We start from the raw sequence: 27,686 nt of genomic DNA, 5'->3' as shown, positions 1-27,686 counted from the left end.
GTGGGTAAACATCTTTATTGCTTGTTTCAGTATAGATCACTGTTTTTCCTCTTTTCTTATATACAGTACTTTCATTCTATTAGCTCTTTCGTCGAGTACTCCCTCGTTTTACTAAAGTCTGTACGTCTGAAACCCAGGCCCTCCTGAATTTGTATGGCTGCCCTCCACTTTAGCTGTTATATCAAACCAAACCGTTGGGTAATCACTACCACCCAAGTGAGCACCAGATCCAGCATTGCTTCTTCCCTCGTGGCTCTGTCATCATTTGCTTGAGGAGAGCATTTTGAAAGGCATCCATGATCTCTCTGCTTCTTTCTGATTCCACAGATGGAACTTTCCAATCCACATTCAGCAGGTTGAAATCACCCAGCAATAGCACCTCCCCTTTCTTTCCTAGTTTCTGGATATCTGTAACCAGATTTTTATCAAGTTCTGATTATGTCGAAGGTTTGTAGACAACTCCCATGTAGAGAGAAGTTCCATCTTCCATATCGCTTCCTCCTTTCCCCAGGCCCCTTGGATTTCAGTCGCTTGGATATTGTTCTTCACATAGAGAGCTACTCATCCACCTTCTCGGCCATTCTTGTCCTTTCTAAAAAGCTAAGAACATAAGAATAACCTTAATGGGTCAGATCAATGGTCCATCAAGCCCAGTAGCTCATCCTCACAGTGGTCAATCCAGGTCACCAGTACCTAGCAAAAACCCAACATTCAATGCTACCAAGCCATGTCTCTGTGATAGCAACAATATCTAAGTCTGCCTCTAACACCAGGGCCTGCAGATCATGAACTTTGTTGCATAATCTGCGAGCTTTTGTGGTCATTGCTTTCCAGCTACCTTTCAGTGGCATTCTCATTTTTTGCGTAGTTTTTGTCTGGTCTCACTTCCTACTGCATTGCTAAGAAGTGAATTGCTAAGATTGTTGTTTACATTGCTATATTTACTATTGTCACATCTTGTCTTTTGCTAGGGGTGGCCACCAAAAGTGATCTGTATCCATATGCCACCCTCACCTTCTAGTTTAAATGCCTTGACACATAATGCCTGAATTTCTCAGCTAAGATTCTTTTTCCTGGGCAGCTCCTCATTACAAAATAGCAGAATTAGAAAAGGTTCAGAGACTAGCAACAAAAAATGATAAAAGGGTTGAGACCACTTCCCTATGAGGGAAGGCTAAAGCAGCTAGGGCTCTTCAGTCAGGAGAAAAAATGGCTTAGGGGAGATATTGTGGGGCCCTTGGTGGAGTAGTACAACTACCTCTAGATTTAAGTTGGTGCAAGTGTCACGGTACCTAGCAGGGTTCCCAGATAACTCCACACAACCAAGGGATTTGACAAGGAAAAGAACTGTAAGATTTATTAGGTAGCAATAGAAGACGAGCGTGTAAGTTAGATAATGCAAGATATTAATGCTATAGGGTAAATTACAGAGGCAAAAGGATGGTGCAGGTTACCCCTCTGGATTGGTAACAGTTCAATGTCCTGATTTAATAATAATAATAACTTTATCTTTGTATACCGCAGTACCACAACAGTTCAGAGCGGTTTACAGAGGAAGAGACAGCGATGTTACATACAAGACATTCAGATTAGCTTAGCAAGTCGTGAATAGTCATATATATCCAGAGGCATATCAGGGATACAAGGCAGGGAGGGAGTCAGAGAAATTTATCAAAGAGATACTGTATTTGCCGGCGTATAAGACGACTGGGCGTATAAGACGACCCCCCAACTTTTAGTTAAAAAATAGAGTTTTGTTATATACTCGCCGTATAAGACGACCCCTTCTTCCGCACACCTTCTCTACCGCCCCGGGTGCAGCACAGCCGGCCAGGTCCCCTTACTTTTGTGGCACTTCCCCGACCGACCGACAACAGCCCCGGTCCGACAAACCTCCCTGCCCTTAACCGCGAATCTAAATTACCTTCTTACAGCTGCTGTAAGAAGGTAATTTAGATTCGCGGCTACAGGACAGGGAGGATTGTCGGACCCGGGCTGTTATCGGTCGGTCGGGGAACTGCCACAAAAGTAAGGGAACCTGGCCGGCTGTGCTGCAACCGGGGCGGGGCGGCCGCCCCTCTCTCTTGGTACCGCGAGGCTACTCTCCTTCTCCTTATCTGCCCTGCCTGCAGCACAGAGCCGAACGGAAGTCTTCCCGACGTCAGCGCTGACGTCGGAGGGAGGGAGGGCTTTGTTTAAGCTTTGTTTAAGCCCTCCCTCCCCTCCGACGTCAGCGCTGACGTCGGGAAGACTTCCGTTCGGCTCTGTGCTGCAAGCAGAGAAGGTAGGGAGAAGAAGAGCCACGTACATCCAGAAGACTGAGTACATCCAGCCCCGCAGGAGCCCCGCGACCCTCGGAGGCGTCCCCATGGGATCCCCGCGACCCTAGGGGGCGTCCCCACAGGATCCCCGCGACCCTAGGGGCGTCCCCGTGCAGCTCTCTAATGTAAAGTAAGGGCATGTAAACAGTACCCGGCGTATAAGACGACCCCCGACTTTGGGGAGGATTTTAAGGTACTGAAAAGTCGTCTTATACGCCGGCAAATACGGTAGGTTTTAATTGATTTCCTGAAAGTTTGGTAGGAAGGTGAATTTGAAATGAGGGTGGTTAGACATGTACTTCTATAATCTGCAATCAGTTTGTCACGCTTACCACTACTTCAAATACTCAAGTCTGAGGAATGTCATTTGCATAAATGAGGCCTAATGTAGCAAATTGGTATGCACACAATGTTACCAGTCTACGAGTGTCTCTGGAAACGTTGCAGCTGTCTTGCGTTCGGTACCACAATCCTCAGCGTCCACATCCTCACCGGTCCTGGAGTCGCCTACTAAGCACAGGAAGTGTGTCAGATAGACTCGTTAATCACATTAAAGGTTTTTGTTGCCGTTAAACAATTAATGCTTTAATCGCGTTATTAACATGTTAATTGTTCAGCCCTATACCTGTCATCTGGAGGAAGAATTGCCATTCCAGACTAAGGAGGAGGCTCAACTTGCCTCTCCTGCACTCAGCTCAGGCTTGGAACAGAAATGAAAATGCTCAGGCACTCATGAACTGTTGCCATCCCTGCCTTAATCGAGTGACCCCTTGCAAACAGGCCAGTAGCTCTTGAAGGCTTAGCCTTGCCCTGCGGGTTCAGTATACACACAGCTGCTCTGTTCACAGTAAAAATCCATTTAAGATCCAAAATGATCATCCCATATTTTTTTTTTACACATAAAATCTATGAAGTCATGGGTCAGCTATAATGCATTCTTCCAATTTTCTGCTTCTAAGGACAGATTCTTGCCACATTTTATCTATATATATAAAATCGGAGGTATGTATGTGTGTATGTGCTGCGATCACGCAAAAACGGCTTGACCGATTTGAACGAAACGTGGTATGCAGATCCCTCACTACCTGGGGTGATATGTTCTGGGGGTCTCGCGGCCCACCTGCACATGTGGGCGGTGCTACAAACAGAAAATCTGATTTCACCCATTCATGTCACTGGAAAAAATGTAAAAAGCTGCCATTCTCACAGTAATTCAAAAATGGCTTGACCGATTTGAGCGGCCCACCTGCACACGTGGGCGGAGCTACAAACAGAAAATCTGATTTCACCCATTCATGTCAATGGAAAAAATGTAAAAAGCTGCCATTCTCACAGTAATTCAAAAACGGCTTGACCGATTTGAACGAAACTTGGTATGCAGATCCCTCACTACCTGGGGTGATATGTTCTGGGGGTCTCGCGGCCCACCTGCACATGTGGGCGGTGCTACAAACAGAAAATCTGATTTCACCCATTCATGTCACTGGAAAAAATGTAAAAAGCTGCCATTCTCACAGTAATTCAAAAATGGCTTGACCGATTTGAGCGGCCCACCTGCACACGTGGGCGGAGCTACAAACAGAAAATCTGATTTCACCCATTCATGTCAATGGAAAAAATGTAAAAAGCTGCCATTCTCACAGTAATTCAAAAACGGCTTGACCGATTTGAACGAAACTTGGTATGCACATCCCTCACTACCTGGGGTGATATGTTCTGGGGGTCTCGCGGCCCACCTGCACATGTGGGCGGTGCTACAAACAGAAAATCTGATTTCACCCATTCATGTCACTGGAAAAAATGTAAAAAGCTGCCATTCTCACAGTAATTCAAAAATGGCTTGACCGATTTGAGCGGCCCACCTGCACACGTGGGCGGAGCTACAAACAGAAAATCTGATTTCACCCATTCATGTCAATGGAAAAAATGTAAAAAGCTGCCATTCTCACAGTAATTCAAAAACGGCTTGACCGATTTGAACGAAACTTGGTATGCACATCCCTCACTACCTGGGTGATATGTTCTGGGGGTCTCGCGGCCCACCTGCACACGTGGGCGGAGCTACAAACATAAAATCAGATTTTACCCATTCATGTCAATGGAAAAAATGTAAAAAGCTGCCATTCTCACTGTAATTCAAAAACGGCTTGACCAATTTGAACGAAACTTGGTATGCAGATCCCTCACTACCTGGGGTGATATGTTCTGGGGGTCTCACGGCCCACCTGCACACGTGGGCGGAGCTACAAACAGAAAATCTGATTTCACCCATTCATGTCGATGGAAAAAATGTAAAAAGCTGCCATTCTCACAGTAATTCAAAAACGGCTTGACCGATTTGAACGAAACTTGGTATGCACATCCCTCACTACCTGGGGTGATATGTTCTGCGGGTCTCGCGGCCCACAACTCTATGTTGCTTGCTCAAGGCTGGGTTCACCCAAGAATTTATATGTTCTTGCTCCAGGAGGTGAAACTAAAAATGTTGTTTATAATCACGTTTTGCGTTAGTTGTATTGTATTCATTTTGTCAAATATTTCACATTATAATTTGAATATTGTACTTTTTATTAAGCTGTAAAAAAATAATTTCATTCACCACTATAAAGTATCTTTATTTGAATCCATTTACAGTGTTATTGCTATAATTAAATACCCGTGCAACGCCGGGGCATCAGCTAGTCTGGTATAAGAATTGCCTGATGTCCAGCCAGAGGCTATTTGCCCACTATTTTCGGAGTACATAATTATCTGATTTTTATCTCTGTCATGTTGATGATACTCAATTAATTTTGTTATGGGAAGAGCACTTTCAATAAGAGGGGAGATATTTTGAGGTTCCCCCCCCCCCAAGCTGTATTCACCAAACAAAACAGTGCCAAAATGTGCTGTTTGAATATTCATGTGTGCGTATTTTTACCCACATTTAGTTGAAGCATTCACAAAAGTAGGGTTAGGAGAGATTATTTTCAAAAATATGCATTTTTGGTTGGAAATTGTCTACAGAAATAGGAGGCTCGATTATATTTGGATCTTTTTTTTTTCTCTTGAAAATCAGAAATAGAGTGGTTTACGTTGTGAGTTTCACTGTAAAGGGGTTTATGTTCTGAGGTCCTTGTCTCCTCTCTGTTGTAGATAAAGCTTTGTTACCAATATATATATTTTTTAAAGAGAGCAACCAAGAGGTATTAAAGAATAATTGATTTACGTATGATACCATCCTATTTGGTACGTTAATGAGAGCTAAAAGCCAAATATCTGCTAGGAATAACAAACTTCTCTTTATAATGACAGGGGTTGCCATACAACTTTTATTGAAGAATTGGAAGAACTGGGATAGGTTAAATTACACTTTCTGGTGGGAATCTCTTTGTTATACTTTTTAAATGGAACGTTTGATGGCTATACAGCAGGGAAATTGCAGGAAATTTCTTGATGTTTGGGAGCCATTTGCTAAATTTTGTAAGGAATGATAACTAACTTTATTTTACTGACCTTTAAACATACACATCCAGGGTGGGGTTTGCATTGGAATTGATTTGGGGAATTTTTAGATAGTTTCTTGTGGGTATTTATTTTCTTGATTACTAGGTGGGAGGGTGGGGGAAAATAATTGCTTATTAATATCTGTAAGTTTATTGTGCTTTTCTTGTAATATTATATGCACATGAATTATTTGCATGCATAATTGTAGTTTGAAAATTTAATAAAGATTTTTTTTTTTTTTAAAAAAGAGTAATTGATTTGATTGTGTTCTTTGCTGTGCCCCATTTTTGACACTATGGCATATTGGAGCAGGTTTTCCTCCAGGACTGTCTGAACGAGGGTCGCAATCCAGTTGGATTTTCAGGATTTCCCCAATGAATATGCCTAAGATCTAATTGCATGCACTGCCTCCATTGTATGCAAATAGATCTCATGCATATTCATCAGGGGGAAATCCTAAAAACCCAGCTGGCTTGCGGCCCTCGTTCCCCACCCCACTTTGCACCATTCATCCCTACCCTCTGTGTTCACAGGCCTCCTTATCCCTACTGCTGTAAAGCATCCTTACAACATGGTGCTGACATTTTGTGTCTTCACAGGCAAGTGCTGACCCCTCCAAAATAAAGTATGAGGAACCAAAAGGCCGAGGTGCACTGTTGGTGGATATCCAGAAAGGGGCTCGTTTAAAAAAAGTAACCCAGATCAGCGATCGAAGTGCGCCACAAATTGAAAGTAAGTGTGTGTTGTGCACCTATGTGTATACTGACGGGGGTGGGGGGGGGGAGGGAAACATGTCTTGCTATTGTGGCCTAGTTCAGCTTTATCAGAGTGAAAGTCAGAACATGGAATTCTAAGGCCCCGATGATCAAAGTTCCAGTGCTAAAGTGAAAGGCGGTTGCCTCGTACTACAGGAGCAGCGCAGAAATGTATTCAAATTATATGCACGCTGCGAGACTGAAGGTAAAGGGGAGGAATGTGCCTGGTGCATGCGCACAAGAGTTTCGCAGTAAGCAGAGCTCTTGTGTGAATGCCTAGGCAAACCCTAAAGTGAAGGACACATCGATGTTCTTTTAAATTTAAGCTTTTCAAAATTTTTTCCACTGGATAGCCTTGTATGTAGGCGCAAAAAATGGGTACCCGTGTGCGATTTCACCTTCAGGCTTGCTTGGACTCGCACATATTTGTTTCTTAGTTCTGATACTTAGAAGCTTTTTTAGCTAATGCCTCTATTATCTTAGTTCTTCTTGGATGTCTTCTAGGGGGAGATAGTAAATTCCCTCTTTGTTTGATTTTGGTTTATTTGGGCTTGTTTGTGGTTCTTTTGCCTTTTTGAATGCACATACTGTGGTCTTCCCACCATTCCTGTGCTATTTGATGGTGCGGTTGCTTGCATTGTATTGCACTGTTCATCGCCGAGTTTGGCTTGATTCTGCTTTTCTTGTATATACATCGTGTATGCCCTTTGTTACTCTGGTTGACCTCAATAAACATGATATACAAAAAAAAAAGCAGCTTTTTTTTCATTCGGCTTTTTGAGCCCATGTCCTGCACACAGCTTTTACGGATTAGTTTATTTCCGACTGCCATTTTTATCCACGTATCCTTACTATAGGACTTCATAGGGACCCCTGAAGAAGGCATTCTGTCAAAACACGGACCGTGTTGGGTCCAGGGTCCAAAGCTTTTCAGCGGACTGCATTCTAGAGGTTTTTATGTGGTTTGCCAAGTTTTAATATTATTTTAATACTAGTCTTTAAGCCCGTTACATTAATGGGTGCTAGAATAGATGTGTGTGTCTTTCTTTCTCTCTCCTTGGCCGCTTTCTGTCTGTCTGTCTTTCTTTCTTTCTGTCTCTCTCTTTCCTCGGCTGTCCACCACCACCCCTTGCCTGCTCCCCCTGTCCAGCAGTAGGCCTTCTCCTTTCCCTGCTCCCCCTGTCCATCATCCGCTAGCCCGGGCAGCCTCAAGGCTTTTGCTAGGCCGGTTCACCTCGCATTATCAAAGTGGGCCAGCCTAGCAAATGAGAAAAGACGTCCTGGCAGCGCAGGAGTCAAACCGCTGCTGAAATCGCCGTCGCAAGCCGGCCCATGCGCTACAAGCCTCACGCACCAGAAATCGAATACGGCACGGAGGGACACAGCACGATGGCAGGGATCACAAAACCCTAAGTGCGTATGCACGCTTAGGGCTTTATTATGGAGGATTAATAAAGTCCATGTCAGGAACATCATTTCTCCACATTGTTTTTTGTTTCTACTTAGAAGCTTGTACACAGTGGCGTAGTAAGGGGTGGGGGTGTCGGCAACTCTCCTCCCCCTCCTACTTCCCACTCCTCCCCCACAGCATGCACCCTCACTTTCCTCTCGACCTACCTCTAGCTTTTCAACAGCATGTGCTCGCGTCAGCCTCAGTGCTCCCCTCTGACATTACTTCTGGGTCCCACGGCTAGGAAATGACATCAGAGGGAGAGCCGATGCCAGCATGGGCAGCACATTGGAGTTACTGTTCGCGCCGGGGAAGTTAAACAAGTACGGTGGAAGGGAAGGGGCGCACGCACGCGCAGCAGGGGGGGGCTAGGAAGGAACAGGGGGCGGAGAAGAGAACGAGGGGGGCGGCACCACTGCCTCAGGTGCCTCCCACCCTTGCTACGCCAGTGCTTGTACAGGTTTCCTTCCACTTGCAAAACAAATCAAAACCGGCAGATTGTAAACAAAAACTCATAAGAACTCCTCTCTTCAAACCCCCACAATGCCTGCTCCAAACTGACAGTAGGTTTCCGGCGTTAAGAAACATGATGGCAGATAGAGGCCAAATGGCTCATCTAGTCTGCCCATCCACAGTAACCATTATCTCTTTCTCTCTCCCTATCCCAGGCCCTTTTGAATTCAGACAGTCTCTGTCTCCACCACCTCTTCTGGGAGACTGTTCTATGAATCTACCATCACATCCTCCTGACATCCTGGACCTCACCTGACATGCCCTGACATATTCGACCCCTCCCTCCACATCTCCCCAACATTCTTGGGCCCCCCTCCCACTTCCCTGGAACCTCCCCTCCGTACTTTCGGAAGAGCAAACGGCAGGAGGGAAGCTCACTCCCTCCTGCCTACAGGGTTGCATGCTGCAAATGATGGGGCTTTCACCTCCCAATGCATCTTGGGATGCAGTGAAAGGGGCCAAAGGCCTTGATTGGCTCAAAATTGCCATGGCTTCGGGGAATCCTACCGGCTCAGCTGATAGGGGGGAGGGGGGGCAGACAGAGGAACCCCACAACCAGCAGGATGAATGCCCACTCCCTCCTGACAGACACTGAAAAAAAACAACCCCCCCCCCACTATAGGCAATAGGGATGCCCACTCCCTCCTGCTACTGCCGCCATCACCCCCCCCTTCTGACCACTAAACTATCCCCTCCCAGCAGCAGGATGCCATTGTCCAACCCCACAACTCCCGCCCATGCCCCTGACCCCCCCCCCCCCCCGGCCCCTTCCACACCTGTGGAACGAGGGCCTTAGGTGCCTGGGCCAATCAGGGCCTTAGGCATTAGGAAGGGGAAGTTCCGCCATTTTGAAGAGGCAGGCCTGCTGGCCAGAGGGAGTAGGCATCCCTCTGGCCGGCATTTGTTCCACAGCTATGGGGGGGGAGTTGTCAGAAGTATGGGGGATTGTCAGGGGCAGTGGCCACGGTGGCGGGGGTAGGGATGGGCATCCCTTCTACTGCTGAGGTGGGTAGTTTGATTGTCGGGATGGGTGAGGGCAGCGGTAGGATGGAGTGGGCATCCCTCCTGGGGTGGGCAGCTTGGTTGTTGGGGTCTGGGAGACAGCAGTGAGTGGGAATCCCTCCTACCTATCGCGGTGGGGGTGTTTGCAATGTCTGGCAGGAGGGAGTGGGCATCCCTCCTACTGGTTGGGGGGTTCCTCGTCCGCTGCAGTTGGCTCAGCTGATTGCAGCAGGGGAATTTCCCCCCCCCCCCAATCAGCTGAGACAGAAGGACTTTCTGAAGACGCAGCTTCAGAGAGCCCTGCCTTCTCAGGGTTGGGTGGGATTCCCCTACTGCAATCAGTTTATGGCTGCTGCGGTCTAGCGGCAAAGATAGGTGGCTGAAATGTAGGCCAGGGTTTTCCAGGCCTACATTTTAGCCACCTATCTTAGTGTGAATTGCGGCTTGGTAGCTGCTTTAGCCCACCTAACGCCACTTCTGGCATTGGCTACGCCTATTTTGGCATTCTGTAGCCTAAAATGGCTACCTAGCCGTGAGTCCAGATACCTTTTATTTAGGTTTCAGTAGGCACTTCAGCACTGCAATTTTTTGCCATTTCTGACGACATTTTTCAATTAACTTAATCATCGACAGAGCACCTACCGACACCTAAGTATAAACTACTCATACCAAACTAAACGACTGATACTAAACTAAACTACATATACTTAAACTCTTCTCTTAATTTACTGTATACTCCCTGTATTTATCTACTTCGCAGTCTTGTATGTCCAAACATTTAACCTATAGAACATGTTATTTGTCTAATTACTCTCCATTGTGTATGTTTATCTGTAGACCGTTCTGAGCTACTGGGAGAACGGGATAAAAATCTAAATAAATAAATAAAATAAATAAATAAATAAATATATATAGGTGCTAGTTATAGAATTTTCCCCCTGGCATAAATAGGGGGCACCCAAGTCCAATCTAGGTGCCCCTAGGCGTGATTCTACAAACGGTGCCTAACTCATGATTGACATGCACCATGTCCCTCGACGCCTTTTAGGTGCAGTTTATAGAACCGGGGCCTTTGAGCATAAAATTTAGGCATTCAACCCCAAAACTTTTTTAAAAGAAACAAATTTAGGAGCATATTTCTCGAAGGTAGGTGCATAAATCCTTTGCCTATCGGACCCTTAGTATTCAGCAGCACTTAAATGAAGGCGTGCAGCTGAATATGAGGTAAAATTAACTAAACAGACCCAGATAACCTGATCAGTAATCATGCTACTGAATAATGGCCACTTGGGGATTTTCCTGTAAAGTGTTAATATTTTTGTTTTAGCTTCTGTAACTCTTGACTATGCGAGAGCAAATAGATGAGTATATATTTTTCATTCTTTTTTCAAAGATTCAAAGGGACCTGTGAAAGAAGCAGGTGGAGGTGGAGGCAGTACTGGAACTGTCAGAAGTGCTGCCTCCCAGGCTTTGGGAGGATTATTTGCAGGTGGTTTTCCAGTCCTGAGACCTACAGGTCAAAGAGATAATGCAGGTAAGACATTCAGGGTCTACTTATTATGACACACCAAAACAGGAGATCCTCGCTTCACACGGTAGAGTTGCAAGAAAGACAGAAAAAAGGTGACCTGTGATGCTCAATTTCTTTATTACGATAAAGACTCGACACTATGGCCTGCCTCGGGAGTCTGAATCTTTATAAAGGAATTAATATCAACTATATATTAAGCCTTGTTACTGTAGTTCTTGAAGTTAAAAAAAAAAAAAAAGGATCATAAAAAATGTGTCATCTGGCTGAGACGAAGTGACAGCTTCTGAAATAGAGAGTTGCACGAGGACAGAAATCCCACCCATCCCCACCAGGATCCTCTCTGTCCCCACCCGTCCCCCGCCAGGATCCTCTCCGTCCCCACCCATCCCCGCAAGGAATTACTTCCATTCCCACCCGTCCCCATAAAAAGCAGCAATTACTTCTGACAGGATCATCAATTCCACAGTTTCTTTTGTGTTTGCGCTGCTATTTTCCTTGTGGAATCTCTTTGGTGGAACCCTTTTTTTGTTTTCTGTTCAGATAATTAACTTATAAACCCCCTCTTTTACTAAGGCTGACGTGTCCACTATATTATATGGACGAACCCTGCTTCCAAAGCCTTCCATCCCCGTGGGAATCCCGTGGGCCAGAGGAGGGTCCCCGTGGGAGTCCCGTGGGTTGGGGGGGGATTCCCGTGGGACCCACGGGATTCCAGCGATCCCCGTTCCCGTGCAGACCTCTATTCTGAAATTGCTAAAATGAAAGGTCTACTTATTAAGATACACATTGTTACTGGAAAAATTGGGACAGACTCCATTTTACCTTTTGGTGGGAATTTTTATGTTTATAGTATAAATATGAGAAAATTAATTCAGAAACATCATGCCATAATAAGCAATTTAAATGAACATGGGGTCCATTGACAAATTTTGTTCATTCTGATTAGTTGAATTATATCTTTATTTTCCCTTTTAGATTGCATATCCAGGATGGGTGGGAGAGAGGGAGGGGGGTTATATACTTAACAAGTGTGGTCTGGAATTTTAATTTCATGTATAATTTAAAGCATTTCTTTTTGTTCTCAACCTAGGGTGGGAGGGAGGGAATAATCATTTTGTATTAATTTCTGATTGATTGTAAGTGCTATCTCTGATGATAATTGTATGTATAATTTGAAAGCACTGTTCCAGATTTGAAAATCAATAAAGTTAAAAAAAAAGAGGCACATTGTTCACATGAGACTGAAAATAAAGCAACCCCTGTTTACCCTCCCCCTCTTTCCTGTTATGAATTTTGTATTTCTCCCCCCCACCTTCCCTCTTCTATCATGTCTGTTTTTTCATTAATTTACTGTTAATTTAGCCACCCAGATGGTTTCACTGATGGGCAGGATAGTAAGTTAAAAATAAGCTTGAAATTTGAACGTTCAAATAGAGGCAGACAGCAATTCACAGGTTGCTGTGAGAACTATCTTTAATGCTGAGCCTCTACAACCTCTCTCTTAGAACCAGGCTTACTGAGGGTTAGGCACTAGGTCTGCATTCCTCCTCAAGGACCTCAAGGGTCACCTGTGGAGTCTGATCTCTAAGAAAGTCCTGAGTTCAGTCTAGGAGCCAATCAGAGTATGCAGTGACTGCTTAAAAAAAAAAAGGCAGCAAATAGAATGTTTTCATCCCTTTTCAGATAAACCCAAAAAAAACTTAGAATATCTCCATACCTCTTTATAGGTCCCTGGTGCTTCTGCAGTTTGGGTATTATGTGCAGGTCCAGTCATCCCATCTGAGAAAGAATGTAGTGTAATTAGAAAAGGTTCAGAGAAGGGCAACAACAATTACAAAAGGGGTGGCTGAGCTTGGAGGAAAGATGACCAATAGGGGATATGAATACAGTTTATAAAGTTATGAATGGGGTAGAATGGATATTTCAGAACAATTGTTTAACCCAGGGGTGGGGAACAGAGGCTGCAATCCAGTTGGGTTTTCAGGATTTCCCCAGTGAATATGCATACGATCTATTTGCATATATTGGAGGCAGTGCATGCAAATAGATCTCATGCATATTCATTGCATATAATATAACTAGACAGGTTTTTTTTATTTAAATATACTGTATTTTTATTAAATAACACAAATCTTAATACTATATTATACATTAAACATACATGAATCCATATTGCACTTCCAGTTCCTAAAATCTGTATTATCCCACAATACAGTGGAAGAAAACCTGGAGCTTGTACTCAGTCCATTCACAAGCCTTTTCTGATGCATATTCATTAGGGAAACCCGACTGGATTGCGGCCTTCGTTCCCCACCCCTGGTCTAACCTGTCCATCAACACAAAATCAAGAGGACATTCCATGAAACTAATGACCAACAGATTGAAAATAAATCAAAGATTTCTTTTCACACAGGAGACAAGTGTCTGCTATTTTTCACCTCTCTCATTTCTGAGTGGTATGACCAGTGGCATAGCAAAAGAAATTTGCACCCGGGGTGGAGGCACCCAGCATACGCTGTGCCATGTGCCCCTCCCCCACTACCCTTTCCTGTACCATGCACCCCATAACTCTTCAAATCTTTACCAGCTAAGAACAGCATCTCTTACCCACTGCTTGCACCATCTTCATTCCTTCCTCTGACATCACTTCCTGGTCCCTGTGAACAGGAAGAGATGTCAGAGGGAGGAATGAGGCTGGCACGAGCAGTAGGTAAGAGATGCTGCTCATGGCCGGTGAAGATTTGAAAAGGTACAGGGGGTGTGGAGGGAAGAGGTGAGATGCCTATGCCTCCACCAATGCAGTGCCTGGGGCAGTCTACCCCTCCTTCCCCCTCTTACTATGCCAGTGAATATGTCAGAGTAGAGCAGTAGCATTTTTTCTTCTCTGTCAAGTCTCTGAGCAAGCGCTGTCTCTTTTCTATCATGAATATGGACCTCCTTTCTTTTCTTCATTTTGAAATAAATTGTACACCACGTTAACTCGGGTCCCCAAATAAGGCGGTATATAAAATTGAATTTAAACAACAATTCTGAAGCTGTGGAATGTGTTGCTAGAGGATCTCGTCAAGCCAAGCAGCAGCATATTGGAAATTAAAAAGAGGACTGGACAAGTTCCTGGAGGAAAAGTCGGAATAAAATGATTAACTAGATAGACTTGAGAGAGCCACTGTTCATCGTTGGAAAGTAGCTATGGGAAACAAACATACTTGTTGAGATCTGCTAGGTATTTCCAACACAGATTGGCTGCTGTTAGAGATAAAATGCTGGGTTCAGCATGGCTTTATATTCTTATGTTCCTCCAAGCTGTATAGTTGTATACAAAAGTTTAGATAGCCCTCGTCAAATTGTACATTTCAATGAATTCCTAAATGAACAGAAGCTGACAGCTTCTAAATGGAACAAAGTTAAAACATCTTTCTGCACATTATAAGGCATTTTTACTATTTACTTTCAGTATTTTACAGTTTAAAAATATGAAAATAGTGAATATGACAGGTGCAAAAGCTTGGATACCCTTTCAGTTAGTACTCTGTAACTCCTTTGACAAAAATAACAGCTTCCAAATACAGTGGTGCCTCACACAACGAACTTAATTGGTTCCAGGAGCAAGTTTGTTATGTGAAACGTTCGTTATGTGAAACGCGTTTTCCCATAGGAATACATGTAAAAAGAAATAATTCGTTCTGCAGCATAAAATATGCTAAGATGACATAAAAAAAGATAAATTTTTGGTTATTATTTTTATTTAGATACATCTAAAAACATAATTGTTTTTTAAAACAACACACATTTTTTAAATTTAAAGACAGACTAAGTAGAGTCTAATTTTACAGTGAGAGAGGGCAGAGTCTCAGCGGCAAAAACTGGGACTTAACTGTTCATTTTTTTTTTTTTTCTACCGTGTTTCCCCGATGATAAGGCAGGGCCATCAAATAAGACAGCCCCCCCTTTTTAGAAAAAAATGTAAAATAAGGCACCCCCCCGCAAATAAGCCACCCACCGATACCTGCGCTTACCCGAATCGGGTGGTACGGTGGGTGACTCCGTGTGGTCCCTGGCACCCCCGACACGATCGGGGCAAGAGGGAGCTCAAGCCCTCTTGCCCCCCCGACTCCCCGACACGATCGGGGCAAGAGGGAGCCCAAGCCCTCTTGCCCCCCGACTCCCCGACACGATCGGGGCAAGAGGGAGCCCAAGCCCTCTTGCCCCCCCGACTCCCCGACACGATCGGGGCAAGAGGGAGCCCAAGCCCTCTTGCCCCGCCGATTCCCCAACTCCCCGACAATATCGGGCCAGGAGGGAGCCCAAGTCCTCCTGGCCACGGCGACCCCCTAACCCCACCCTGCCCTACATTACGGGCAGGAGGGATCCCAGGCCCTCCTGCCCTCGACGCAAACCCCCCCCCCCCCCAACGACCGCCCCCCCCAAGACCCTCCGACCGCCCCCCCAGCCAACCCGCGACCCCCCTGGCCGACCCCCACGACACCCCCAACCCCCTTACCTTTCTGTAGTTGGCCGGACAGACGGGAGCCAAACCCGCCTGTCCGGCAGGCAGCCAACGACGGAATGAGGCCGGATTGGCCCATCCGTCCCAAAGCTCCGCCTACTGGTGGGGCCTAAGGCGCCTGGGCCAATCAGAATAGGCCCGAGAGCCTTAGGTCCCTCCTGGGGGCAGGGCCTGAGGCACATGGTCGGGTTGGGCCCATGTGCCTCAGGCCCCGCCCCCAGGAGGGACCTAAGGCTCCCGGGCCTATTCTGATTGGCCCAGGCGCCTTAGGCCCCACCAGTAGGCGGAGCTTTGGGACGGATGGGCCAATCCGGCCTCATTCCGTCGTTGGCTGCCTGCCGGACAGGCGGGTTTGGCTCCCGTCTGTCCGGCCAACTACAGAAAGGTACGGGGAAGGGGGTTGGGGGTGTCGTGGGGGTCGGCCAGGGGGGTCGCGGGTCGGCTGGGGGGCGGTCGGAGGTTCTTGGGGGGGGGCGGTCGTTGGGGGGAGGGGGGGTTTGCGTCGAGGGCAGGAGGGCCTGGGATCCCTCCTGCCCGTAATGTAGTGCAGGGTGGGGTTAGGGGGTCGCCGTGGCCAGGAGGACTTGGGCTCCCTCCTGGCCCGATCGTGTCGGGGAGTCGGGGGGGCAAGAGGGCTTGGGCTCCCTCTTGCCCCGATCGTGTCGGGGAGTCGGGGGGGCAAGAGGGCTTGAGCTCCCTCTTGCCCCGATCGTGTCGGGGAGTCGGGGGGGCAAGAGGGCTTGGGCTCCCTCTTGCCCCGATCGTGTCGGGGAGTCGGGGGGGCAAGAGGGCTTGAGCTCCCTCTTGCCCCGATCGTGTCGGGGAGTCGGGGGGGCAAGAGGGCTTGGGCTCCCTCTTGCCCCGATCGTGTCGGGGAGTCGGGGGGGGGCAAGAGGGAGCCAGGCGGAGAGAGGGCAGTTAAGCGCAGTGCCTGCGCGGAAGGATGCAGCTCGGGCGACTTCGTTGTGTGAAACGAAGTTCGTTGTACGAATCAAGACATAAAGTTCGTTGTGCGCAGCGTTCGCTGTGCGAGGCGTCCGTTATGCGAGGCACCACTGTATAATCCTGTAGCCAGATAAGTCTCTTTCTGTTTGTTGTTTCGGCATTTTTTCCTCCATTTTTCTTGTCAAACTCTTCTAGTTCTGAAATATTTTTAGGTCTCCTTGTTTACGCTGCATGTTCGTGATCTCCCCACAGGTTTTCAACAATCTAATACACAATTTAATCTAATCTAATACACAATTTATCACACTAAACCAAAAAGGTTCAAGGCGATTTACATTCAAAGAGGCTGCAAAATCTACAGAAAATGCAAAAGCAATCAATAATTAAAATATCATCATAACATGACTATTTTCAAATTTTTGCAAAACCTTAACTAATTGATATCAGTCCTGGGGGCTGTCAAAGCTATTCCAGAACTTCATCTTCTTTTCTTTCATGGTTGACTTTAAGGCATTTTCAAATTCTAGTCGTCTGAAACATTCAACCTCTTTACAGCTTCAACTGCTTCCGTGACTGGGGGGCATTAGCTTTTATGATATGTTCTTGCATTTAGTTGAATCCATTCTTCCTTACCATCCACACAATATTTCCTGAGCTACTAACTACCACGCAGCCCCAAAGAATAATAGATCCACTCATTGTTCTTAATGGTTGGCAGGGTGTTCTTTTCTTCAAATGCTTCACCCTTTTTTTTTCTCCAAATGTATTTTGTGGTTGTGGCAACAGTTCAATTTTCATTGCAAGAGTTCAGTTTTCATTTCATCAGTCCAAAGCACTTTGTTCCAAAAAGCTTTTGCTTTTATTAACATTTTCTTTTGCATACTTTGTGATGACCTTTGTGATGAAGTTCTAGAAACAGCTTTCCTTCTTGCTGTTTGTATCTGTATTTCATTAAGAGCCTGAGTGCCTTTAATCTCTCCATTGCAGTGGGGTTATTCTATAGCAAATTATCACAAAAGTATATTAATAATTAGCCCTAAAGCAAATACAAACCCCCTCTTTTACAAAGGTGCGCTAAGCTTTTTAGCACACGCTAAATGCTAACGCATGCATGTTATCCAATGGACATGTTAGCGGTTAGCGCACATGTTGAATTAGCGTGTGCTAAATCCACGCTAAAATGCTTAGCGCATCTTTTTTAAAAGAAGGGCAAAATTATACACACACCTTTAAAAAAAAAAACAAACCCACAAAAAACAACGCAGGCCGGTGCAGAACATTCAGCGTGCCAGCCTGCATTAAAAACTGCTATCATTGTTTTATAAAAGGAGAGGGTGGGTTCTTAAGAGAAAAGCCCTAGTAATTTTAGTGATAACTTTGATGAGCTGTGAGTTATAATCACAGATCATAATAACTACTTACTATGGTATCATATATATATTAAAAAAATAATAATAATAAATAAAGCAAATTGTACTTAATTTCATCAAAGCTGAAGTTCATTTTCAAAATACCAATTACATTTTACATTCCATTACATTTACATTTTTAGACTGCAAAACCTTACAGATCGATGCAGTTCACAAAAAGATAAAAACTGGACATTCCCAGTGATCTACAAAACTTGTCATAAGATCGTATTAGTGCTCTAGAAATTTTGTAACTTATAATGATTTTAGTAGTTTTCTAAAATGTATGTGGGAATAAGACTTTGTGAATAAAGAGCATAATTCCCTGTCCCAGCTCGCTGCCTGATAAACAAGCCGACGCTGCTGGAATCTCTTTTGAGTACAACCTCAAGTTGGGGGGAAAGCAAATAAAATACAGAAGAGTTGCGTAAAGAACGGTTTGGTGTAAATAATTCTAGTAAATACTCCGGCGCCTGGCCGTGTAAGACTTTATAACAGAGAGTACCCAGTTTAAATAACACGCAAGCCTCAAACAGAAGCCAATAAAGTTCTCTGTAATAAAATGTAATATGAAGGCCCCCATTTTGCAGGGGAATATAATTTAAAAAAAAAATGTTTACATGAAATTCAACAAAATTGCAATTACTTTTAGTTATTTAATTTGCACCTTACAATATTGCCATCTGGAAATTTGATTGCCATCTTGTGTTTTAAATGAATGAGATATATTAGCACATTCCTTCTAAAGAATTACCACTGGTTTAAAATGGCCAATTAACTTCCAAGTTCCTATTCCAGCCCTAAAGCTCATTGGTTAAAATTTTTGGCATTCATACTTAACAAAAGTTCCTATTAGTCAAGATACAAATTGTTAATTTCTTTTACCTCCAAAGATTCACTGACAACAAATGCTAGCCCTAAAATATTTCACAAATTATATACAACTTTTCAAAAATAGAAATAAAATTTCTAATTAATATGCTGTTTAAATCCATAGAGGGGCATAATCAAAAGAAACGGCTAAGTCCGTTTTTCGCCTAAGTCGCTAGTCACCCAAAGTCAGTTAAGTAAAATGTCCATTCCCGAAAAATACGTCCAAAATATTTTTTTTTCAAGAATCGTCTAACTGTACGTCCAGCCATTTGATTACCCAGACTGCTAAGTCGTCTATCTTTTTATCCCATTTAGCCCAGTATCCTGCTTCTAACATCAGCCAGTCCAGGTCACAAGTACCTGGTTTAAACCCAGGTAATCCGTCAAGAACCCTGGTACCATTGTAGTCAGTCAATCTATGTTCCATTCCTTTCTTTGTCCCTGAAGAAGACCTTCTAAAATGGGCCCCCAACAGAACAGACTGTGCTGGATTCCAAAGATGGGGGAAGCAATTTTATAACAAGGTTCCTGGTTTGAGGACTAGAAGGTGTCTAGTTAACCAGTATTTTTATAAAGACGCAGAAGCAACAGTAGAAATCTCGCTCATCTTGCAGGTGTGGACAGTTACACCTACTCTCGAGCTGCTGCAAATGTGCATACTTAGATTATTCAAAGGCATGCGTACTTGAGAATGCCCACACTCTGATTCTGTTCCTGAACTTTCGCACTAGCACTGTACATGCTGTTGTGTTGTTCATGGTATGTATCTTTATGCTGTGTAGCATTTTATAAGAAATCAGATATATGCAAAAGTGACTTTATAAAATTTTTTCCCTAAGTTTAATGAGCCACTAACATGAACCAGATCCTTATAATCTGAACAAAGATTTTAAGCTTTGTTTATCCCTGCTTGCTGTAAATACTCTCACAAAGACTTCTGTTGTGACTTTTCAATCCTTCAGGGTTTTTATGCTTTAGGCATTGTGTGCAAATTACCGAAAGAAGAAATTCATACATAAAATAATACTGCCATCTACTGGATGTCTCTTGAACTCCTGAGCCAGGCTTTAATGCCAAAACATGGACCGTGTCGAGTCTGCAAAACTGATTGAAATCAATATTTTATAGAGGCTCTTTTCATTAAAATACTCTTATTTTATCTCTGGTTGATGTGTACAAGTTCCATCCCCACTCCTTTATTGATTGAGAACTTGTTTTTGCACCTGTCGCAGTCCTTTCAGAGATCTCCTTCTCAGAATTGATAATGTCCAACATGTTTGACCCTGAATTAAAAAAAAAAAAAAAATACCAGTGGGTCTGAGTTTGTACAGTATCCTGCATAATGTGCCAAACAACTGCCCACTCCTTTGTCGATGTTTATTATTAGGTAGTCAGAGATATAGTGCGGCATACCATTTGATTTTTTTATAGTCCAGATTCAGTTCTAATAGTATTTAACCATCATATTTCATTTTCGTTTTCCAGTTTACTTCACTGCTTTGCTGCCAGCACCATCTGTAGTACAAGGGAGACCTATCCTGCTCCTGATAACAAAAGCATTAATACCTTTAAATTAGTTTGACTCCATATCCGACTAGCTCATTGCAAGTAGCTAGCAATACAGTGTTAATTTACTTAAAATAGCACAGATGGGATATTAAGATATTGGAGGATTTTGTTTATATATTTGCATGGCAATTTTGGGGCTGGATTCACAAAGGGCATGGATCAGATCCGATCCTTGTCCGGGGGGCTGATTCATGAATCACCCTCATGCAAATGAGGACGATCGGAATCACGCCCCGATCCGACTGTCGGGATCGCTCTCTATCCATCTGTAGATGGTCTGTGCATGATCAAGAGCAGCGACCTTTTTTTTTTTTTTTTTCTTTTTAAAAACTTTACATTTGTTTCTTTTTTACTTCACATGCCCTTGGTTTTAACCCGCTTTAAACCCACAAGTTAAAACCAAGGGCTTTTAGTGCGGGGAAGGGCAGGAGTGATTCAGGGCGAGAGCGGGGCGGCAGGAGAGATTTGGGGCAGGCAGGCAGAAGAACAAGAGATTTGGGGCAGGCAGGCAGGAGAGAGCGGGAGATCGGGGCTGAGAGCAGAGAAGCAGGGCAGAGAGCAGGGCGGCAGAAGGCGGGGCAGTCAGAAAGGACCTCAGCGACTGGTCCTCAGCAGTCACTTGTTTGTGATCAGCCAGCCCAGTCGGTGTTGCAGGGTTATGGTTAGTGAATTGCATCCCTGCCTACTTTGCATGCCGTTCCCCTCATTTGCATGTGCGGATTGAAGGATGGTCGGCAGAGAGGTAAGTGGATCAGGCCGGAGTAAAATCGGGTCGCAAAGGGGTCGCAAACTGATCGGTACATGATCGGTTTGCTTAGTGAATCTAGCCCATAGGAACTGGAGCACCAGGAATAAGATGTCCTACCTTGAGGATCAAGAATTAAATTCATATTTATGTGATTCTCCTCTCATCTTCTCCCTCACTTTTCTTGGGAAAGCCTATTAGAAGGGGGAAGGAGGAAGGGAATATTTCTCCATGAGCCTCTGTTGAACAGTACGGTACACTCCATTCTTCATGGCAATTGTGGCTCCCAAAATAGTCTCTTACCTGCTGAAAATGATAAGAAAATTTACAATATGACATTTATGAAAGGTGTTGATTTTGGTGCCTGGTTTAAGCCTACTTAAACGAATACTAGTGCAAGTAGTTGAAAACATGCTTATGTTTAAAGCATGCTGTTCTTCCTAAGATGGTCAACTTTATACTCGTAGCTATAAAGCAATCAATCAATTCATATGAATTTTTGCTCCAAGTCTATTTCCAACTCATATAGCTTAATATGGTATAGTAATATGTTATTTAAGGCCTCAGTTTCACCCCTCCTCCGCATAACCATATTCTTTTAGCGGGGAACTTCAGGCGTTAAATTGTCACTGGCCTTAACTTATTTAATCAAGAAATTTATGATTTAAAGTTAGCCCTTATTAACAATTTTTAGGACCAAGTTACTTAGAATTATAGAAATATAATTTTCAACTTATCATAATTTGTAGCTTCATTGCTAACAATAGTTACAACCTGGGAGACACGGAGTCCAACATGTTTCACTATTGCTTTTTCAAGGAACTCCCTAGGATAAAACATAACATTCAAATTACTTTATAGTCGTTAACCCATTTAATTTACCATATCCTAAATACTTTAATTACATGGCTATTTAAAAAAGGTAACCCAAAGTTACCTACCAGTGTCGTTTGTGCTATCCGACCCTCCCTAATCCTTAGAATAAGATGGCCGCGGCGTTCTTACCTCTATTTAAATAACTTTATCAATACAAAATGTTTTCGATACAAAAATTTAAAGAGACAGCTTCCTGTCCCGACCCCTGGAAACCTCCCCCCACAGGGAACCCAAGCCTATCACATCATTAAATGAAACTAGCCCATTCCACCTCGGCATTTAACCCCCCCCCTATAGATCCATCTTTGCTGAGGTGGAATGGACTAGTTTGATAGTATAACAAAAAAACTTTAAAACCAAGCATTAATTTATACAAATTAATACAGAGACAAACAACGAGGAAGGAAAACATACGGAAAAAAAAAAGGAACAGGGGGAGAACTACAATGTATTAAAGTCCACAAAGGAGAAGGGAAGTTAGGAGAGGGAGGGGAAAACAGTAAATTGTAAGCTTCCCTGAGATCTGGAGGGCCTCTACGCACTCACGCATATTGATGTGATGTCATGCACGTATGACATCATCAGATCGACGTCTGCGCATGTGCAGAGGGCCTCCAGACACGGCCCCCGAGCATGGGGACTTCCAAAACCCGGACAAACTGCCAGGTTTTGGAAGTTGCTCTGGGCACCCGGACAGTCTTCTAAAAAGAGGACTTGTCTGGGGTTTTCCCAGACATCTGACATTCTGTAATTAAGATGCGCACTTGTGTGCTGTGACCACGCTCCACCCAAACTCAGCCTCTGTGTGCATAGGCCAGCAAAGTACGTGCCATCAAATTGAATAATGTACTTTTCCTAGCCGGTATTGTATAAGAGGCCTTCCTGCTGCTTAAATCTAGATGCCTGTTTATAGAATTACCTCAAGAGTGATTAGAGTCAGAGTAGGGCTAACAATTATAAAAGCAGCACCCAAACTGCTGCTTAAGCATCAATTCAGCAGCGCATTTAATTAACTGGCAGCACTGAACATGTAAATAATGCTAAAGTGCCACTTTCAGTGCTTTACTTTATCTGGTAACCACAAACACTGACAATCAGGCCTGTAGTATGTACTTTGTTTTCACTATATTGAATTTATTTTTTCCCTCCTCAGGCAATAAACCAGCCTTCCAACCTAGTGGAAACCGAACAGCTGGCCCAAGATTTCCTGACCCGCTCTTCAGTAATTCTAAAGCCGGAAGTAACAACTTGAATTCAGCAAATCCTCCTCAGCCAGCAGCCGCTTCAGAGGCTATCAGCAACGCTCTGCGAGCTGCACCATCTTTACCTTATACGACCTCTTCCCTATCCCCACCCACCACCACCAGCAAACTCCTGCCAACTGTTCAGGATTCTCCACCTCCTCCCCCTTTGGTAGACAGGTCTACAAAAATGACCTCTCAGGTGCCTGTTTATCCTCCTCCTCTTCCACCACCTCTGCCATTTTTCCTTCCTGTGTCACAGAGTGACATCCCTTTAAGGTCTCAAGAGACCCCTGCACTCCCACCTCCTCCTCCACGTCCCGCACCGCCCTGTGGATTTCCCAACAGAGTTGCAGACTTTTCCAGCTCTTCCCTTCCACTGTCTGGTTCTAGAGAACCCACTCCCTCACCACCACCAGTACCACCACCGTTGTTTAGTCGCAGACCCATCTTGCTGCCTCCCACTTCCACAACCATTAGCAGTACCTTACATGGAAATAACGTTCCACCCGCTCTACCTCCAAAATCCCCCATGTACCCATTCCAGGCTTCCAAACTCAGTATACAGTCGATGCCTCTACCGCCCACACCGCCATTCTCACAAGCCACTGCAGTACAAAAGAGGATGCAAACCAAATCTGCAGGTAGGATATACTCTGTTTTCAAGGTATTTTTGCTTGATTCTATATGCAGTAGATGAAAAAGAAAATATTTTCGCATGACTGCTCTCTGCAAACAACTATTCTGAGTGAGAGAGGACTTCTAAACATTTAACTAATGACTAAACAGTTATAAAAGTATCTATTTAGACTATGATACTTTTTGTTGGTATCAGTGTGGAGGTACTGGATCGATTCTACTTAATGGCCGACCCCCATGTTTCAGCATTTTTAAAAAAAAAAAAAACTTGTAAATTCGTATTTGCAACAAAGCACGTGTCGTACATAATACGATGTGTCTGTTGAGAAAGACTTGAAGGAAGTAATAATAATAATAACTTTATTTTTCTATACTGCTAACACCTGGAAGAGTTCTAGGCGGTTTACAGATAAGAAGAACTGGACAATCAGTGATAAAAAATACAATGAGCATAAGACAGATATAATTCTTAGACAGATAAAAATTTATTGAACAAATAGGTCTTTACTAGTTTCCTGAAAGAACAGTGTGATTTAGTTCGATGAATCAAATTACCTAACCAAGATTGAGCTTTACCCGCTTAAAAGGCCCAAAAAAATTCTTATAACGGCAATTTTTGGGATTCGGAACTATAAATAAGTAAGTTTAACTGGTCTATATAATTCAAAATGAGAGATAAGGTAACGTGGAGTCAAAAGTTTATAACAAATGCAGGCAAATTTGAATAATATTCTAGCTTCAACAGGTAGCCAGTGCAGTTGCTGGTAATAAGGGCTGACATGTCACTGCTTGCCCTGGGATTGGTAACAACGAACGTTGCTACTCTTTGGGTTTTTACCAGGTACTTGTGACTTAGATTAAGCCACAGTTGGAAACAGGATACTGGGCTAGAAGGACCGTCGGTCTGACCCAATATGACTATTCTTATGTTCTAATACCCATTTAAATTAAAAAAAGAAAACACTAAATTTCTCCTGTTTTCATATTTCCATGTGCTCAGATTTGTCTCTCAAGTGGACGCACATATCAAACCCATGTTATATTTAAAGCCCAATTTTGCATAGATCATATAGGTCAGAAAAGGGACATTCACACATTCTCCTCTCAGTTGCAGTATATTATACAAAAACTCACTGAACTTGGCCCCCTTTTACAAAACCGCGCAAAAGCTTTTTAGCGCCTGCCAGCACGCTCAATGTTCTGTGCTGCTCCAATGGTCATAGGATTCGTATGAGTGCTGGAGCAGCGCAGAGCATTCAGCACGCCGGCCAGCACTAAAAATCTCTTGCGCAGTTTTGTAAAAGGGGGGGGGGGGAGGGTTTGATCCTTTTGTAAAATACACATAAGGTTGACTGAAACACAGTGGTATAGCCATTGGTGTCTTCAAAATGACACCAATTTATAGAAGCCACTTGCAAAAAAATTGTGTTGTGTGACGGTATTCACCCATATTTTCATTTCATAGAACTTTGGATACCCGATAATCCAGACATGTGCAACTCTGGTCCTCGAGGGCCAGAATCCAGTCGGGTTTTCAGGATTTCCCCAATGAATATGCATTGAAATCAGTGCATGCAAATAGATCTCATGCACATTCATTGGGGAAATCCTGAAAACCCGATTGGATTCCAGCCCTTGAAGACCGGAGTTGCCCACCCCTGCAATAACCCATACTATTCTGACCCCTGATACAGGCGCTGTAACACCGAAAAACAGCCCATGTCGGGTTTACCAGTAAAGGTCTACAGATTATCCTGTACTTTATGGTCCTTGGTGCATTTTTCTTCCTTCTGCTGTTGTGCACTTTGTACACAGCAGAAGAGAAGGTGAAAGAGCTCTATTGCCAGTGCTTTACTATGAGGCTGATACTTGGGTGTATTATGTGTTAGTGAGCATGGAAATTACCTCATTAGTCATTGCCATGCTATCTAATAAGCCCCAGTACCAGACTTACATTCCATGCATTCTCTCTCTGTGTAAAATGTTGATCTGTAGTGTTTGGTTGTAGCAAACTCCTAGCATGCTGAGTGTTGGGGCACTCAGAGTTTAGGAATAAAAGTATCCCCACTCCCGTTCCCTTAGCCTCCCAAAACCAATCTGCAGGAGAGCAGTGGCTTACTGCATACTGACGACCTCCAGTGTCCCACTAGCACCGCACACTTTGACATTTCCTGTTATGCCCAGCTGAATGGAAGTAATCTGTTCTAACTATTAAGTCATGGAATAGGAGGTAATATCCTGTTGTGGATTAAGAACTTGTTAAAAGATGGAAAACAGAGAGTAGGGTTACATGATCAATATTCTCAATGGAAAAGGGTAATTTTAACTTTGGTTTGGTGAGTCTGGGGGAGGCTGAAAGATAGCCAGAGGGTGTGTGCATTTCAAAGGGCTGTGATCCCTGTATTGTGGCCCTTTAAAGTGCCTGTGCTCTGTGTTTAGCCAAATGACCAAATTGTATGCTAAACTTGACTCTCTATATATCTAACGTTGCCGTCTACATGTAAATTCATAATTTGTTTGTCTATGCATTATGTATGCCAACCTTGTTACCCATTCTGAGCTTGTTGGTGAGGACAGGATAAAAAAACCAACCAAATAAATAAAAAATAAATTCAGGTCTTACAAGGACCAGAATAAATGTTCCTAAAATTATAGAATTTCTTATGCACCTCACCTGCCACCTGGTTCCGTTTCAGTGTCTGCTGGAGGGAAGCAAATTCCACCTCCCATCCCACCGGCACGATCGCCAGCCACAGAGCTTTCAAGCAAGCATCAGCCCAGCCAGGTCTTAGATTGGGCTCCCTCCTATCACTCACACCCGATCTTCAAAAATGCAAACAGCCAGATTATGGGTAAGATTTTCTAGAAATATGCATGGCAGGTCACTTAGTATAGGTGCATTTGCAAATATTTAACCACATTTAACTGATAATAAATCTTCACATATCTTGCTGTTGAAAACTGCCCCATTTCCAGTAAACATTTGATTGCAATGTGCTAAGCAGTGATTAGTTCTTGTGCATATCTCTAGGTAGGGGTTTACAAGCAAAGCTGATAAAAACTAACTTTACAGACCTTCTAAATGAAAATTTCAGTGTAGGGGACTGTACCTAAGGATATAATGTGGCAATTTGGAATGGAGAAGGGAGGTAGCTCTGATTTCAGTCTGTGATTGCTCAGATTATCAGTATGACACCTGATCCCAGAAGACTCAAACTTTATCATGAAGAAGAAATGCTGCATTCTTTCCATAGAGTTTTTAGGTGAATAAACATGTGAATAAAGGCGAGACTGTTGATATTGTGTATCTGGATTTTCAAAAGGCATTTGACAAAGGTACCTCATGAAAGACTCCTGAGGAAATTAGAAAGTCATGCAATCGGAGGTAATTTCTTGTGGATTAAGAGCTTGTTAAAAGATGGAAATCAGAGAGTAGGGTTAAATGATCAATATTCTCTATGGGAAAGGGTAAACAGTGGGGTTCCCCAAGGGTCTATGCTGGGACTGCTGCTTTTTGACATATTTATCAATGATTTAGAGTGGAATAACTAGTGAGATAATTAAATTTGCAGATGACTCAAAAGTTATTAAATCACAAGAGGACCTTGGAAGACTGGGCATCAAAATGTGAGCAAGAACAAAGTGGTGCATGTGAGAAATAGGAACCTTAACTATTGCTACGGGGCTCATGATAAAAATATAAAGCTGTCCAAAAACCATCATAATTCGGCATTTGGATGTCCTACTCGCTGGGGCATCCAAGTGCCAATTTTCAAAGCTGACTTTCTGGACATTTAGTGAGATGTTTTGCTTGCTGTGCACCT

General features: G+C 43.8%; 1 protein-coding gene across 5 annotated transcripts in view; it reads left to right on the top strand.

The window, feature by feature from the left end:
• WIPF3 (WAS/WASL interacting protein family member 3) overlaps nucleotides 1-27,686 on the top strand; it is a 125,473-nt gene that overhangs the window by 85,656 nt on the left and 12,131 nt on the right. For all 5 annotated transcript variants that reach the window (XM_033930747.1, XM_033930742.1, XM_033930744.1 and 2 more), the window contains 4 exons: nucleotides 6,407-6,539; nucleotides 10,921-11,061; nucleotides 23,136-23,867; nucleotides 26,559-26,714. In XM_033930747.1, coding sequence (XP_033786638.1) covers nucleotides 6,407-6,539; nucleotides 10,921-11,061; nucleotides 23,136-23,867; nucleotides 26,559-26,714 — 1,162 coding nt within the window. The remainder of the gene's footprint in view (nucleotides 1-6,406; nucleotides 6,540-10,920; nucleotides 11,062-23,135; nucleotides 23,868-26,558; nucleotides 26,715-27,686) is intronic.

The sequence above is a fragment of the Geotrypetes seraphini genome, chromosome 2, assembly GCF_902459505.1.
Source record: "Geotrypetes seraphini chromosome 2, aGeoSer1.1, whole genome shotgun sequence".
In the NCBI taxonomy this organism is placed as follows: domain Eukaryota; kingdom Metazoa; phylum Chordata; class Amphibia; order Gymnophiona; family Dermophiidae; genus Geotrypetes; species Geotrypetes seraphini.
Note: the sequence above shows the minus strand (reverse complement) of the source record. Positions and strands in the feature narration are given on the sequence as shown.